General features: G+C 56.0%; 6 protein-coding genes across 6 annotated transcripts; 3 read left to right on the plus strand and 3 right to left on the minus strand.

The window, feature by feature from the left end:
• Positions 1-771: 771 nt before the first annotated feature.
• Positions 772-2,676, plus strand: QBC33DRAFT_526297 (putative vacuolar fusion protein ccz1 protein). The gene has a single exon (XM_060426889.1). The coding sequence runs from the start codon at positions 808-810 to the stop codon at positions 2,392-2,394; it is 1,587 nt and encodes a 528-aa protein (XP_060287171.1). The 5' UTR covers positions 772-807; the 3' UTR covers positions 2,395-2,676.
• A 182-nt stretch (positions 2,677-2,858) lies between these two features.
• Positions 2,859-3,441, minus strand: QBC33DRAFT_526301 (uncharacterized protein). The gene has a single exon (XM_060426890.1). The coding sequence runs from the start codon at positions 3,322-3,324 to the stop codon at positions 3,103-3,105; it is 222 nt and encodes a 73-aa protein (XP_060287172.1). The 5' UTR covers positions 3,325-3,441; the 3' UTR covers positions 2,859-3,102.
• QBC33DRAFT_511762 (uncharacterized protein) lies at positions 3,371-5,034 on the plus strand (the record flags this gene model as incomplete). The annotated part of the gene is made up of 3 exons (XM_060425865.1): positions 3,371-3,685; positions 3,820-4,188; positions 4,261-5,034. 3 exons carry the CDS (start codon positions 3,371-3,373, stop codon positions 5,032-5,034), a joined length of 1,458 nt encoding a protein of 485 aa, XP_060287173.1.
• Positions 5,035-6,051: 1,017 nt separating this feature from the next.
• On the minus strand, positions 6,052-6,876 carry QBC33DRAFT_555458 (allergen Asp f 7-like protein; the record flags this gene model as incomplete). The annotated part of the gene is made up of 2 exons (XM_060429643.1): positions 6,052-6,128; positions 6,183-6,876. 2 exons carry the CDS (start codon positions 6,874-6,876, stop codon positions 6,052-6,054), a joined length of 771 nt encoding a protein of 256 aa, XP_060287174.1.
• A 1,733-nt stretch (positions 6,877-8,609) lies between these two features.
• Positions 8,610-10,185, minus strand: QBC33DRAFT_224071 (protein-lysine methyltransferase METTL21D). The gene is made up of 3 exons (XM_060422794.1): positions 9,549-10,185; positions 9,229-9,396; positions 8,610-9,065 (listed from the first exon to the last, which is right to left on the minus strand). Exons 1-3 carry the CDS (start codon positions 9,830-9,832, stop codon positions 8,741-8,743), a joined length of 777 nt encoding a protein of 258 aa, XP_060287175.1. The 5' UTR covers positions 9,833-10,185; the 3' UTR covers positions 8,610-8,740.
• A 377-nt stretch (positions 10,186-10,562) lies between these two features.
• QBC33DRAFT_555460 (uncharacterized protein) lies at positions 10,563-13,505 on the plus strand (the record flags this gene model as incomplete). Its single annotated transcript, XM_060429644.1, has 1 exon — positions 10,563-13,505. The coding sequence occupies one exon, from the start codon at positions 10,563-10,565 to the stop codon at positions 13,503-13,505; it is 2,943 nt and encodes a 980-aa protein (XP_060287176.1).
• Positions 13,506-14,496: the final 991 nt, after the last annotated feature.

Below are 14,496 nucleotides of genomic sequence, written 5' to 3' on the forward strand. Positions count from 1 at the left end.
AGCAGGGTCGTGCTGCGGGAGCTGGAGGATGGGTGGTGGATTCTGGCGGTGGGTTTTTTTTCTTGCCCTTCTTTTGGAGGGCTTGTCCTGTTTTGTTTTTCCTCTCTTGTGCTGCTCTTCTTCTTCTTCTTCGTCTTTTGACTTTTGGACACTGGCTACCCTACTTCACGTTCGGGAGATCCTTGGACCGTTATTTGCTGGCAAATAAGGCGCGACGAAAATGCTGACATGCCGTGTTAGTCCATCGACCTCACCCGCCTACCCTCACCAGCCACTGCATCCGCTCCCGGCGGCGTCCCCGTAGACCATGGCGAGCGGTGCACCGGCGTCGAGTACTCGTCCCGCGAGGTCAAGCCGGCGGAGCTCCTGGCGCAGGACCTGCTGCGCGCACACGCCGTCTTCCTGCTCCACCACGGCGGCAGCCTGGGCACGGGGCTGGACCGGGCCGGCGGCGGCGGCGGCGGCGGCGGCGGCGGCAGGGCCCGGCTCGCGACCCGCCTGGCCCGGTACTGGGATCTCTTCCTGGCGACGTGGAATGTGGGGATGCGCGCGAACCCGGCGCGCGACGCACTGGGCGGGATCCGGATGGCGGCGTGCGGCGAGCTCGGCGTCGGGGTCGGCGAGGAGGAGCGCGGGAGCGGGGAGAGGGAGGTCCTGGAGGGGTTTGTGGGGCGCGTCGAGGGGCTCGTTGATCTTGTCGTGAGCAAGTTTGGGGAGGGCGGGGATGGCGGGGATGACGGGGGGGCAGGGGCGAAGGGTAAGGGGGGGGGAGGGGAGCAGGACGCTGCTGCTAAGAGATGGCTCGGGATGGGGAGTGAGCCTGGGGCCGAGGACGGTGCCATCTTTCTGGGCGTCGGGGCGCTCTCGCGACGTTCGCTGAGAGACGTCACCTACTGGATGGAGGATCTGTACGTCTGGGGTGAGAATGCGTACGGTGTTATTGACAGTGCGGCGACTACGAAGCCGGCGAGGCGGAAGAAGACCAAAAGCAGGCGGTTTCCGTCTTCTCCTCGTCCTCCTTCTCCCCCACCACCACCACAACCGAGTTCGACCCGACCGACTTCGCAGCCACCTGCTGGCGAAGTTACAGTATTCGGCCCTCCGCCGCCTCTAATCGGGCCCGGACGGTCTGCTATCACAGACTCTGCAGAGCCTAGCCAGACGCAAAGAAGTCCCGAAGCGGGACCTGAAGGCGGAGAAGGCGGTGGAGGAATGGACAAATTGGTCAATTACCTAAAGATGGGATATGGCACATATTGGACACTCGGGAGTTCCCCGTCGGGAGAACAGCACAACCCCACGGCGAAGGGAGGTGGTGGCGTGGCAAAAGCGGACGATGCACAACAGGCCTCCAAGGATGATGCTGCCGGGCACTATCTCGTCGGCCTAGTGGGCGATGTTGACGAGGACGGGACGGGAAGTGATACGGAAGACGTCCAGGTCCACGGCCGCTCTGGGCAAGGATCTAACCGCCAAACTCATCTTCGAACATTGACAGTCGAGCTCAAGAGCAGAGAAGACCCTCCAGAGTCTCAAGACACAAAAGACTCGGAGAGCCAGGTTACGGAGCATGACAAACGGCGGGGCGATGGCCGGGGAGATACCATGGAAACCGACGATCCGGTCTTGAACAGCCAGGGTGGGAACAAAACGAAATTGCAAGCCGTGGTCTACGTCAATAGGCCTTTCATTTTCACATTCCTATTTCAGCCTGGCACCCAATCCCTAGCCTCCGAAGGTCTATACCGATCTCTCCATTATCAAGTAGCTCCCCTAAGGAAACACCTGATCAACTCTACCGCCTACAGGCCTGGGAGGCCTGACATAGGCTCGCCAGCAGTGCAAATATACGATCTCGTCTGGGACCCGAGAGCTATGACGGTACACTCGACGATCCCAAACATCCCCGACCCGGTGCCCTCGGCGCAGGCAGCCGGAGCGCAGATATGGACTCGGGCGGAGGCACTCAGCACGCACACGCAGATCCTGAACATGCTGGCGGCTACGCGGGCGGACGACTCGGAGCTCGAGCGGACGGCCAAGACGACCCGCGGATGGTGGATTGTCTGGAGCCGGATCATCCAACGCAAAACCCGCCCCGCCGCCAGGCCGCCGTCCTCCGAAGGATCCGAGAGGCGGCGTTCCGATGCAGACTCGTTCTGCGAGGACGGCGAGGGTGGTGAGGGAGAGGTGCACGGCGTGGTCACCAGCAAGGAGATCTTCCTCATCCGCAAGGCCGGAGACCGCGGCTCGTCTGGCGCTATGAGAGGCGTCAGTGGTTCGTATGTCACGGGGGGCGGTGGAGGGTGGGCGGATGGGGCAAGCCGCCTTGCCCAGGGGATTGGTATCGACACAAGGAAGTACATCGAGGGATTGTTGAGTCTGAACCGCTAGTGCATGCCGAAGATGCCAGGAAGGATACGGGCCGTCCTGTTGGCCCAGCCCCTCGCTGCCTGCGCCACCTTGCAAACAAAGACGGTTGAATAGGAGTACGGCGCCATAGGCAGCCACGCCTTCGGGATTCCGTGGCTATTTGGGCCCAAGTCCCATGTCTCCCGATAAAACGGGAACAGCAGGCAACCGTGTAAACCAACAGAACGCCATGGGGCGTGGATGTCCACAATTGCCCCTTATTAGATAGCTACTTAGCTCTGGAATAAGCAACAAGTTATAAGATATCAAGTCAAGGGTAGCAAAGGATGGCTGCAGATGACAGGTCAACTTTTTTACGAATGTTTGCGTTTGCGCAGTGGTACAAGCCACCGAAACCAGCTGCTGCCGGTTCCCGGGACACGTGTAAAATGAACTCTGAAGTGATGATAATGTGAGAGCTTACCTATTCAGTGAAGTTGGTGACTCGCCCGTGCAGCCCTTGGCTATAGCACAGGATAAAAAGGTACCTAGGTATCCCGAGTCGTTCTTCCTGTGCAGAAGCTATCTCCGGCGGGAAAGTGCAACCCAGACTTCGACATCTTCAACGAGGCAGCCGTAATGCTTCCCGAGCCTCGTTCCTGTCCAACCTAACAAACCTCGTTTACCTCCGACTTTGCTTCTAACCATCCTGCGCTTCTTTTTTTATCAAAAAAGTTATCGGTTGGATGGTCAATATCCCGCGTTCTCATTCACTCCCGTCGCTCGCTCACTCAACCTCTGCTCACTTTCTACCAAGCCGAAGTCCACGCGTCTCAAGCTTCCGCGTAACTCGGGGAAAATAGCAATTGAAGACCGACAAATCAGGCACAACGAAGGGCCCCGTCCAGTAACGACACCCGCCCGAGTTCGTGCCACCAACCCACGTGAAAAAACAACAGCCCACAGCCACATCTCTGTCGCTGATGCTGCCGGCCCAAGCAATCTTCACGGCAACACCATGACGTCCCGCCCAGCCAGCGACGGCCCGGTTTTGGGGGATATCCCACCGCCGGCTAAGCGGCCTCGCAGGGCGAAAGCGAGGCGTGAAGAGGTCGTCAAGCCTAAAATCTGTTGCGTCTGCATGGACAAGCTACCGGACGAAAAACCGCTGGCATACCAGTGCCATGGTTGCTACTTTGGCACCTACTGCGCCGGGTGTTTGGCGACGCTCTTCCTTAGGGCCACCCACGACGAGAGTGAAATGCCCGTTAACTGTGGCTGCCGTCGTCAAATCTCCGTGGATGCCGTTAAAGACACCTTGTCCACTGAGCAGGTAAGCAAGATAGGTCTCCGTTGCACGGCTATCTAAGGAGCTCATCCCAGAGGTGTCCGAGCCCAGGGGCAGTATTTGCACCCGGTTGGGCCGATGGCGCCAGAGGGTTATAAAATGCTGACAGGGAGATACAGATAGAGGAGTTCAAGAGAAAGCTGGAAGAGTGGGCGACCGGCGACCGACTCTACTGCCCGAAGCCGACATGCTCGGCCTTCATCGCCCCTCGACTCTATGCCCTGTCCAAGCACGCCCAGCCTTTCCGCGCCAATCTCATCGAGTGGTCAGCCAAGGACAACGAGTATGATCCTAGCAAATACGACCCCACAGTTTCTTGCCCGGAGTGTGCTCTCAACATCTGCACAAACTGCCGGAAGGAAGCCCATGAGGAAGACTTGGATCAGAACCGACGATGCACCCGCAGCCGTGATCCGGAGATGGACCCCCTGACTCTAGAGAAGCTCAAGAAAACCGGCTGCAAGAACTGCCCCCGTTGCCACAGGGCTGTGAGGCTCATGAGCGGCTGCTCGCACATTCGATGCCCTTGTGGCGTTCACTTTTGCTATAATTGCGGGCAGTCCCTCGTAGACTGTCCCGGTAGCGAGGAGTGTCTGGAGGATCCTGCGACGATTGGAGACGACGAGGACGGAGACGACGATGAAGATGACGACGAGGAGGACGATGGATACGACGACGATGATGGTGACGAATATGGCCCAGACGAACCCTATCCATTTAGCAAAGACGACGAAGGAAACAAAGGAAATGAAGACGGCGAAGGAAACGGAGGTGCTAATGATGCGTCTGCTGACGACCAATCTGGCCCTAATCAAGGAGTCTCACGTCCGCAAGCGGAAAATGGTACTCCTCATCGTACGAACCACACCACGCCTGCCGATCGCATGAGCATAGCCTTCCTTAACAACACCCCATCTCCGCCCGTTGTTGGGGCCATTGAAGCTCTATTCTCTCTTGACCCGCTGCCTGCCTTCCTGCAGCCATCTGCCATCCCCGACGACGTCGATCTCGACCTTTTCGAGAATTCCTCAATCCTAGACCTAGGATTGGACCCGGACGAGCTGCAACCCTACCAATGCCAACACAGGACATGGTCGAAGATCAGCCCCCAGGCCTCCTACTGGCACCAGAAGGAACCGATCATCTGCCAATGGTGCAAGAAGGCGGTGGCCAAACCGCCAGACAACAATAGCAGTTCGGCAGCATCATCGTCATCCTCGAAGCAAACGCCGCCCGCCGACATAGATGCGGCCCAGGGGATCGTCTGCACCATGTGTTACCGAATAGCCTGTATGCAGTGCGGGATCAAGCTCGGGGTTTTTATCAACAAGTAGGGAGGATGACGCCGGCGCCTTTGTTTGGAGCGCGGAATGAAGGGGCCACACTCGCAAATTCCAATCTTGGGAAAAGTGTGGATGTGGATCGAAAGATAATACGGGAGATTTGGGGAGAAGGGAGCAGTAATTTCGGCCGTCGCCGAAGATATTGCAGGCTGAGAGCCTCTTGGTGGAGCTAATACTCTTGGCGGTATATCCCATGCATTGATTCCACGGGAGGGCTCGGGACGGGAAACATGACGATCGGATCGTCATCATTTGATGCGTGGGTCTCGCCCTGCTGCGGCACTACCAGTATGTAGTAGTAGAATTACTACCTATGTATCCGTCCGTATTGATGCCGGATTGACGAGCTTTGAGTTTGCTCCTTTTTCCGAAATCATGCCCCTTATTAGCTGGTAATCAGAAGGGCAATGGCAGGCCACCGCTATGCCGCATTCCTCGCTATTGTCGCATGGTGCCTATTCGTGATGCCCATTCGTGATGCGCGATCGAGCTATCACAGAGCAAACGAAGCTTATAGACTCTGTATCTATATGACAAGTGTCATCCATGATCAGTCCTTGATTTGTTCCTGAGTAGCCCTAAGTATGTACAGAGAAGTTCGAGCATCAAAAATCTAAAAATGGTGTCCGTCAGCTCAAACATGACCGAGGCTGAAAATTCCTTGCAAGGTATCATGAATATCCTCTAACCCTTTCCCAGTGTACCGTACCAAACGCGCCAACCATTGGCGGAGGTACATGCGCCAGAGCATTTATCCCTTTTCAGGAGCCACATGTTGACATGTACGTAAAGAGCAAGGAGATTCGTTGCTACATCGCTTGCGATGAGCTCATTCCATGAACCGGCCATGCCTCGACTGGCAAACATCAAAAAAACAGAATGGGTGTGAACTCTCACGGCTCTCGCCTGGGAGCCGGTCCACACAACCATTCCAAGCCAAAAATAGGGGTTTGAATAAGAAGTGAAGGTAACGCATAGCGACGAGTCATGGGGTGCGAAGATGGCCGTTTAGTTAAACCACCAGTTGACAGCCTTGCGTCCGACGCCGGTTGAGCCCAGCAACGAAACGAAGGCTGCTTCGCTCACTGCAGGTACTATTAGTAAGAGACGATCATATGCACAAAGTAGGGAAAACGTACCGTCAATGGCGTCAGCAGCGCAGCCCATGCACTTGTCGCGAACGGTAGCAGTAATCGTCTTGCCGCCGTAGCTAATCGAAATGGTCTTGCCGCACATGGGGTTGCCGTTGGATTGCTCACCCATCACCAGATAGGAGAGAGCGACAATGTTCTCGGTCATATCCTTGCCGCTATCATCGAAGCCGCATGCCCCCATGCCCAGGGCATAGTAGGTCAGGTCGCCAGTGTGTTCGGATGTAGCCGAACTGACGCCGGAGGAGCCACTTGGAGCCGGAGAAGCCGCGAGGGCAGCAGTTGTCGGAGCCACCTGGACCGGAGGTGCAACGACAGATGTGCTTGCCGGAGGAGGCACGTAAGCTTGTGTCTCGGGAGCTTCCGAGGTAGGCTTTGGGACGAACGTGGGAGTCGAGGGGGCGGCCTGGCTGGAACCTTCGAAAAACTGACCCGGGACGTTGGTGGTGGGCGCAGCGGAAGATTCGGCATTGGTCGGGGTGACGCCAGGAGTAATCCATTCGGTGGTCGTCTCATCAATCCACTCCGTCACGGTGATGGTCTGGATCTCGGTGGTCCACTCCGTAACAAGATCACGCTTCGGATGGCCGTGGAGGTGCTGGCGTCGACCATGACTGTGGCCATGGGGCTGAGCAATGGCGGCCGAGGCCAGAACACCGACAAAGATGGCAGCGGACCTCATGATGAATCTCTTGGGAAAGACAGAGCCGGAGTTGGTGACGAGGCAGGTTGAATGAGTATGTTCGAGTCTGGTTTACCGTGCGAGTGCTGGGGTTGGAATGTTTGGAAAGGTTGTGTGGTGGGCTGGGTAGTCGGTTGGGTAGTTGGTTGGATAGTTGGTTGGGTCACCACTGTCTGGAATGGCAAAAGGAATGTGGTTGAAGACGTTCAGGTCCTGCTTTGGTCGTCTTGATGTGCAGAAAATGAATGTGTGCAGTGAGCCTGTGAGCCTGCTCGATGTTGAAGGAATGAATCTCGAGTTGGTGAATTGTGAGGGAGAAGAACGGGAAAAAGAGCAAGGTGCAGGCCGGGGTGATAAATAGATGGATGGGTAGGTACCAAGGTTGTGTGGTCTTGCCTGGGCCATTTTCGTTCTTTCCTCCGACTAGAGCCCCTATTGTTGATTTTTTCTACCAGCGATTTTTGTGATTGGGTGACTCTTGATCTGACTTTCCCCGATTGGGCTACTCCTTCTCAAACCCTCCATGGATTGTAAGGCAGCGTGAGGCAGCGCAAGGCAGTGCTGGTTGGCCCCATCCATAATGCTTTTGGTAGCAGAGGCGGCCAACTGCCCGATTCATGAGGGCCCTGGCTGTTTCTGAGATGCACTAGGGTGGGGTGTTGGGAAAAATGGGACCATAAACAAGTTTTGATTTGTGGAGGGCCGGCAGTCCCTTGCAGCTCCCGCCCAGCCTCCGGGCTGACTGCAGGTACAGAACTGTACTTGGTACTCGACGGAAAGGATCCCGGTCGCTCCTGGAAAATCCGCGCTGCTATCCCAGGTTAGCGAAGATCCTAGCGAATCAAAAGGAGCGCCTTGATGTTGATCGCTGTTGGCCCTGAGCGCTCCACCCCACCCACTAAGTTTGCCCTGTCCACCGTTGCGTTGCCAGTCAGCCAGTGCCTTCCTTCATCAGCTCCACTGTTCCAACTTGTCACTCACATCTCTCCGCTTTTGGGCACATCTAGAATCACGAAGTTTTTCGAGTCGATGGTCGAGACGAAAGAGGACCCGCCGCACTTGTTCTGGGCCTTGGCTGCCTGCCCTCTGGGGGAAGGTGTCGAGGACCGCTCTGTCGTGACTCAGGTCGCCATTCAAGTCGTCATCCAGGTCGTCATCTAGGTCGTCATTACCTACCTTGGTAAGGGACTTTGCGTTTATTTATCGGCTGAATCAGTTTGCCCCCCGCGTTTGGGAAATCATGTCCCAGCAACTTTGTGTTCTTTTTTAAGTTACGCCACGTTCTGCGCAGGCAGATGGATGCCTAGGCTGGGCAGGCGGATGCTCGATTAAATAAACTGGGTACTCGGCAATGGGCCGGGTTCGGCCTCGATGGGTTTTCAGGCTGAAGTGCAAAACCCATTCGCACCAACGTCTTGCACACACAGGCACACATATATATGGATTATTTGATTGGATAGAAGCAGGAAGGGGTGGGTTGCTCAAGGCCCCAAGGCACAACTTGCCAACAAATGCGTCTCGCGGGTCAGTACCGCAGCCACGTTTTGGAACCAGGCGGGGCACCATCCATACATGAGGGATATTCGAGACCACAGGGCACATAGTTTGTCATTGACTTCTCCAGCTGTTTGGTTTGACAGTAAGTGTCGCTGTACATGTGAGTTGAGTCAGTAGTGATTGGCCGGTGTCCTTCCAGTCCGCACTCTGCAGGAAGTACAGATGTTAACTCCGCAGGTGGACTGCCGTGTGTTAACATGGAACTCTGCTCCCCCTCACTGCCTGCCATGTTAGTACCAGCAGCACCAGCAGCAGTAGGAGACAACCGCAGGCATGTGGCCTTCCGGCGCTAGCGTTCCCCGATTTCTCAGATGACAGCCGGGAGAATGCTTGCTATTGCCGTTGCCCTGGCTGTGAAGGTGTAGAGGAACAATCCTTCTCGGCTGAAGTTGGGCCGGTCGTCGTCCTCGATCTCAGTCACGTGAAACATCTTCTTCGCCTTTGCGAGGAAGTGCATGTCAGCACGGCGTCGTTTTTTGAAACAGAAATAGATGGTGGCCGAAGGGCAGAGCGCTAGAAAATCTCGCAATGTTTGCAGGAGGAGTGGGAAGGCCGGCTCGAAGTACACGCAATCGGCGGCAAGGATGGTGTCGGGTCGGAAATCGATAACCTCCTGTGTGAGTGGCTCGCCCCTGACGTTTCGGCAGGCGTTGTTAGAATAAAAAAAATAAAAATAAAAACCGCTCATCGTAGGCAACGAGCAGCGGAGAAATCCGAGGATGGCGTCGGCGGTTGAAACCTGATCCCGAGTCATGGGAACAGGAGTGCAGTTGAGTGGAGAGAGGATGCACTAACCAGTTCAACACGGCGGGCCTGACTCTCTCGTGGAGTCCGTTCAAGGCGATGTTGTGCTCCATGAGGGCCTCCATCTCGACCTGATCCGTGATGTACAGAGGTATCTCGATGCTGCATCCACGCGCAACCCCAAGACCAACCAGACCGCTGCCCGCTCCTATTTCTAGACTATTTCGCCAGGTAGGTCAGTCCCGAATACTCACGGCGGGCGCATCTCTGCATCCCCGCTTGGTTCCCTCTGTGCGTGTTATGCCATGCACCATGCATCTCTGTGAGAGCGACCTCGTCAGTTCCAAGAGAGGGGAGGGGTGGTTACGGACATTCTGGCCTTCCCAAGCTTGTTCCGATGGTACCGGAGCATGTGTTTTGCTAGCACAATGCCCGCGGGCCACAGCTGCCCTCCACATCCTGACTTGAGATCCTCATGCAGCTTGATGGGGTTCTCCAGGAGTCCCGAGAAGTCTACTGCTGTGTTTCCCGCGGCCTTGTACTCGGGAAGCGGTGTCAAGTCTCTGCCCATGTCAAGCGGCGAAAATTCGGGCGACAGCGACAGCGAGCGATCAGAGTCGGTCATCTGAGCCGGGCAGGCGGGATCGAAAGACATGCGCTGGGAGACGAGAGCGCGGGGAGTTAAAACTGTACGCTAGTAGCAGATAGATATGCAGAATTGCAGATCGTGGGATGTTGGGAGTGAAACAAAATCCCTTCGGAAGTTCCTCTGGTTCCCTTTCGCTGTTGCCCTCCGAACTTCGCACCTATTTTCGCTAGCTTGGAGACCACGTCACGTCGCCCCCCATCCACTGCCATCGTGAGGAAGAACACCGAAGATGGACATTGTCGAGGAAAACCATCAATTAAAGTGTCCAGGCAATGGGAGAATAGTCCCCTCGGTCTGGCTGAGATTCGGTCATGCCCATTGCCCAAGCTCTCCTCATGATCTGCCAAAGCCTAGCCCCATCGCCCCGCCGCGATGAGGAATGCTTAGACGACTCCAACCTCGTGGTTTGATGCTAAACTCGGCCAATTGAAGATGGCTGACGCCAGCTGTTACTCTCTGCTTCGCTCATCCTTCTCTCCAAGGGACAGCGTTGACTCGATGCCCCTTGGATCCACAAACCCTGCCATCGAACAATGGCTGGCACGCAAGGGGTGGTTGAAGGTTCTCTTGGACCTCGCGCCCTTGAAGAATTGGTACTCTTCACTTTCGTTCTTCTTCGCACCGGTCTGCCTTCGCACTTCCTTCTTTCTTGATTCCTGTTTGTGTCTTGGTTCGCCGGTGGTTTGCCGCAAAAGTATCAATCCAGCAACCGATGGTGTCAGGTTATCGCGATATCATGACAATCTCACCGGTGCTCCGGGCGGTCGTTTTTCTTTCTGCGCTCTGCGCTGCTGCCCCTACTCTATCCTTCCCTATCAACTCGCAGGTGCCGCCGGTTGCCCGGGTTGGCCAGCCGTTCTCTTTTGTCTTCTCCTCCTCAACCTTCTCGCCCAGTGGGCCACTCACGTATACTCTTGCGAACGCTCCAGCCTGGCTCTCGATCGATAGCGAGTCCCGGCGCATCTATGGAACCCCGGAAGAAGCAGATGTCGCGCCCGGCGACGTGGTTGGGGTGCAATTCGAACTCGTGGCCGCGGATGACTCCGGGTCTACCTCTTTCGACGCAACCCTCGTCGTGTCTCGAAATCCGTCACCCAGTGTCGCCCTCCCTCTTTCGAGGCAGATTCCCGAATTTGGATCATTCTCTCAGCCTTCGTCGATCGTCATGGGACCGCAACAGGCATTCACACTCAACTTCGCGCCCGATACCTTCTCTAATCCGATGGGGAAAGGGCTGAGTTACTATGCTGTCATGGAAGATAACACACCGCTGCCTTCGTGGGTATCATTCGATTCCGGCAAGCTGTCGTTCTTGGGCACGACGCCTGCGCTGGGTACTTTAATGCAGATCCCGCAGTCGTTTTCTTTTCGGTTCGTCGCTAGCGACGTGGTCGGATTCTCTGCAGCATCCCTCCCCTTCTCGATCGTGATTGGAAACCACAGGATCACGGCAGACAGCAGTTCCATCGTCCTGAGCGCAACGGCTGGGACTCCATTGTCTTACACGGAACTACAGTCCGATATCAAGTTTGACGGGCAAGATGTCAAATCAGGCAACGTATCGGTTATTTCCACACCCAACATTCCCCCTTGGTTATCCGTGGACAAAGATACATGGGAAATCAGTGGGACACCGCCAGCCACAGCAAAGTCATCCAACTTCACAATCATGTTGGCGGACACGTTCTCCAATACCCTCAACTTGACCGTCTCGTTAAACATAACGAATGGGCTGTTTAAGGGTAGTCTACCGGAGATGAGAATTACAGCCGGGAAGAACTTCGAATTCGGCCTTGGCCCATACCTCTCCAACCCTTCAGACACAGAGTTGCGGATTGACGTAACTCCCCTGTCAACCTGGATACAGTTCGACTCGACCCGGAAGACAATATTCGGCGACGCACCGGAAAAGCTGTCCACATCTCCTATCACGATCGAGGTTCACGCAAAGTCCAGAAGCTCGGGCCTGGAGTTCTCCCAAGCCTTGCCTGTTCGTATACAAGCAGCGAACCATCGGTCCACATCCTCTGCGAGCACTTCAGGATCGACTCCGGCATCTACGTCTTCCCCGAGTGCGGACCCGGACTCGGGCGCTCGCCGAAAGGCGTCCCTGAAACAGATTCTCATGGCCACACTTATACCCATATTTTTCTTGCTCTTCGTTCTCGCATGCGTCATCTTGTGCTGCATCCGCCGTCGCCGGAGGCAGTCAACCGGGGACAGCAGCAGAAACATGTCATGGCCACTTTGTGGAAGCCTGGCGACGAGGATTAGCACCAAGGGCAAAGATTCGTTCCAGTCTCTCATAGGGAGGCGTGGCGTGGACAAGTCGTCACCGAGGAACCGGAAATCGCGGCAGAAGAGCTACGCAGAGGCAGCCATAGGAAGCCTAAAGGGTTTTGAGACTGATCCTGAGACTCATCCACTTCTGCGTTCCGACTCTTGGCTAGCCGTCGTGGCCCGGAAGATATTTATCAAACGACCAGGCAAGGGTTACCCAACCCGGACAGCATTCCACGAAGAGAAGCCGGGGGGGGTTCTGGAGGCCAATTCGCTACCAGCACCTCGCAATGATAACAGATCGCTTTCTAGAGACACATTCGAAGCCGACATACCAACCCCGGATACGAGCATCCCGATGACCCCCGACTTCGTCTACTCCAACCGGCACAACCTTGAAACCAATTCAGAGACCTGGGGGTCCTACAGGACAACCGATTACGACGAATTCACGACCGTCGGATCAAGTGCACACACATCTATTTTGAACCTGGCACGACCGTCGGAAAACCATGCACCAGAGCCTCTTGTTAAGACTTCCACCACTAGGGCATGGGCGGCGGGGAATGTGTCTAGGTTCGTAGAACGCTTTAGGAAGAAGAAGGAGGCAGGGGTGAAAACGCCAGAAAGGGGTGTAGCGGCGAATTTACAGATATCCGCTCCATTGGTCCCACCTCGGCCAGTGTTAGACGATCGACCAGTAACCCGGCGGGGGCCGGATCCGGGAACCTACGCTACCAAGCGAGAGAGGTCTCAGGACGAAGAAGGGAGCCCGCCAAATATGACCCCTGCGATGGCAGTGGGGCCAAGGGCCAATACTCGGAAACTGTCACAAGAAGCAGCGCAGGAACAGGTCGCCTGTGACCCTCTGGGCATTCCATGCGACCACACAGCTGCTCCGCCGCCTACCGTCCCCTCCAGGACGTGGTCAACCGTGTACTCGGCCATAAGGGACGAGACGAAGACCCCAGAGCAAGGGGGAAGGAGTGCAGGCGGCAAGTCGAAAACGACCAGCCTCCCGCCGGGCATGTCATACTCGTCGACTGCCAGCAGCCCGCAGCCCAACTGGGCAATCATACGGGAATCGCCGAACCCGAGCATCTGGATGGACGACGTATCGGTCAGGACGGACAACACCCGGTGGCCGCAGCGCCCGAGGACGACAATTGAGCCCCTGAGCGAGGCGTCGGACACAGCGCCGGATTTCGGGTCGAGGCCGCCGTCGAGACACCGCGGGCTGCTCGGCACAGCCGGCTCCAGACACTCCAGAAGGCCGTCTTCGAGATTCGCCGGGATGGGGACACACAGCGGGCCATCCTCGGCGGGGGGGTTGGGGCGGGAGAGGACCGTGGGATCGGCTACGACGGGGTCCGAGGATGACTATATGGTTTTTATCTAACTTTGCACCACTTGTGGCCTGGATTACTGTGTATGCGATTGCGTTGCTGGAGAGAGTCGGGGTTGGATATCCGTTCCACAAGAGGCTCTCCAGGAGAACCTGGGAACCAGTCTTTGATTCATAATGGAAGTCGGGGATTAGCGCTCACAACCCTGGAGCCTATTTGGATTGTGCAGGAAGCATGGAAGGAAGATCCATAAGCGGCATCTACTCAATTCATAGACTGGGCCCTGCATCCAAGATCGTCTAGTCGTAGACAAAGGTGTCCCTATAGTGAGTGACTGGTCTTCCCATGCGTTTTATGCGACCAGATTATGTAAAAGATAACTGCCTACCTACCTAGGTACAGCACATTCCTACCACTAGGGATGTTGGCCTAGCATAGCACGTGCCCCGCCTAGGCAACCAAGTGCAGGAGAGAGTGCCTTTGTGTACTCTGTAAAAGGAGGGGAGACCGAGAGAGAGAGCAAGGGCCAGGCCAGGATCTAGAACCTGAATAGGTAACTAGGTATGGTAGAGGCATTTTCAAGGAGAAAAGTAAGATAGGGCTTTCTTTCTGCCTTGCCAACCAAATAAGTAAGCGTGCCGCGAGGCACAAAGAAATTTGGTTCACCGGGCCTTATCACATCACCCAAGGCAACCTCACCTAACTAAGAAAAACTCTTCCTGCCTCGCACTATTGATTATCCGCAGTGCACCTCCCAAGGTCCCCCACACAGATCTACGCCCACAGATCCACGCCCACCACGCCTTGGCTGAGCAACACGGCGAAGAAACAATTATTGCTGATGCGCGTGAATAGCCTCAAATCTCAAGAGTAACATCTAGGTCTTCAGTGCTTGGCTATCGCCTGACTACCTATCCCTCCTTAGGCGCCTGTGCCTGCATCCCTCTCTGTTGTTGCCTCCGCTTGGCCCAAGCTCCCTTCTCAAGCCTCGTCGCGCCTTGTCACCTAGGTGCACTACCAGTCTCTGTCGCCTGTCTACACTAA

The sequence above is a fragment of the Phialemonium atrogriseum genome (genome assembly GCF_030411735.1).
Source record: "Phialemonium atrogriseum strain 8032-3 unplaced genomic scaffold QBC33scaffold_3, whole genome shotgun sequence".
NCBI classification, from domain to species: domain Eukaryota; kingdom Fungi; phylum Ascomycota; class Sordariomycetes; order Cephalothecales; family Cephalothecaceae; genus Phialemonium; species Phialemonium atrogriseum.

What these genes read in the sequence shown, in the direction of transcription:
- QBC33DRAFT_526297 (XM_060426889.1), top strand. Translation starts at nt 808, where the DNA reads ATGGGGAGTGAGCCTGGGGCCGAGGACGGTGCCATCTTTCTGGGCGTC.
- QBC33DRAFT_526301 (XM_060426890.1), bottom strand. Translation starts at nt 3,324, where the DNA reads ATGTGGCTGTGGGCTGTTGTTTTTTCACGTGGGTTGGTGGCACGAACT.
- QBC33DRAFT_224071 (XM_060422794.1), bottom strand. Translation starts at nt 9,832, where the DNA reads ATGTCTTTCGATCCCGCCTGCCCGGCTCAGATGACCGACTCTGATCGC. An exon ending in AAGCTTGGGAAGGCCAGAAT is followed by an intron (nt 9,397 to 9,548) that starts GTCCGTAACCAC and finishes CTGGCGAAATAG; the next exon opens with TCTAGAAATAGGAGCGGGCA. An exon ending in AGGCCCGCCGTGTTGAACTG is followed by an intron (nt 9,066 to 9,228) that starts GTTAGTGCATCC and finishes CCGAAACGTCAG; the next exon opens with GGGCGAGCCACTCACACAGG.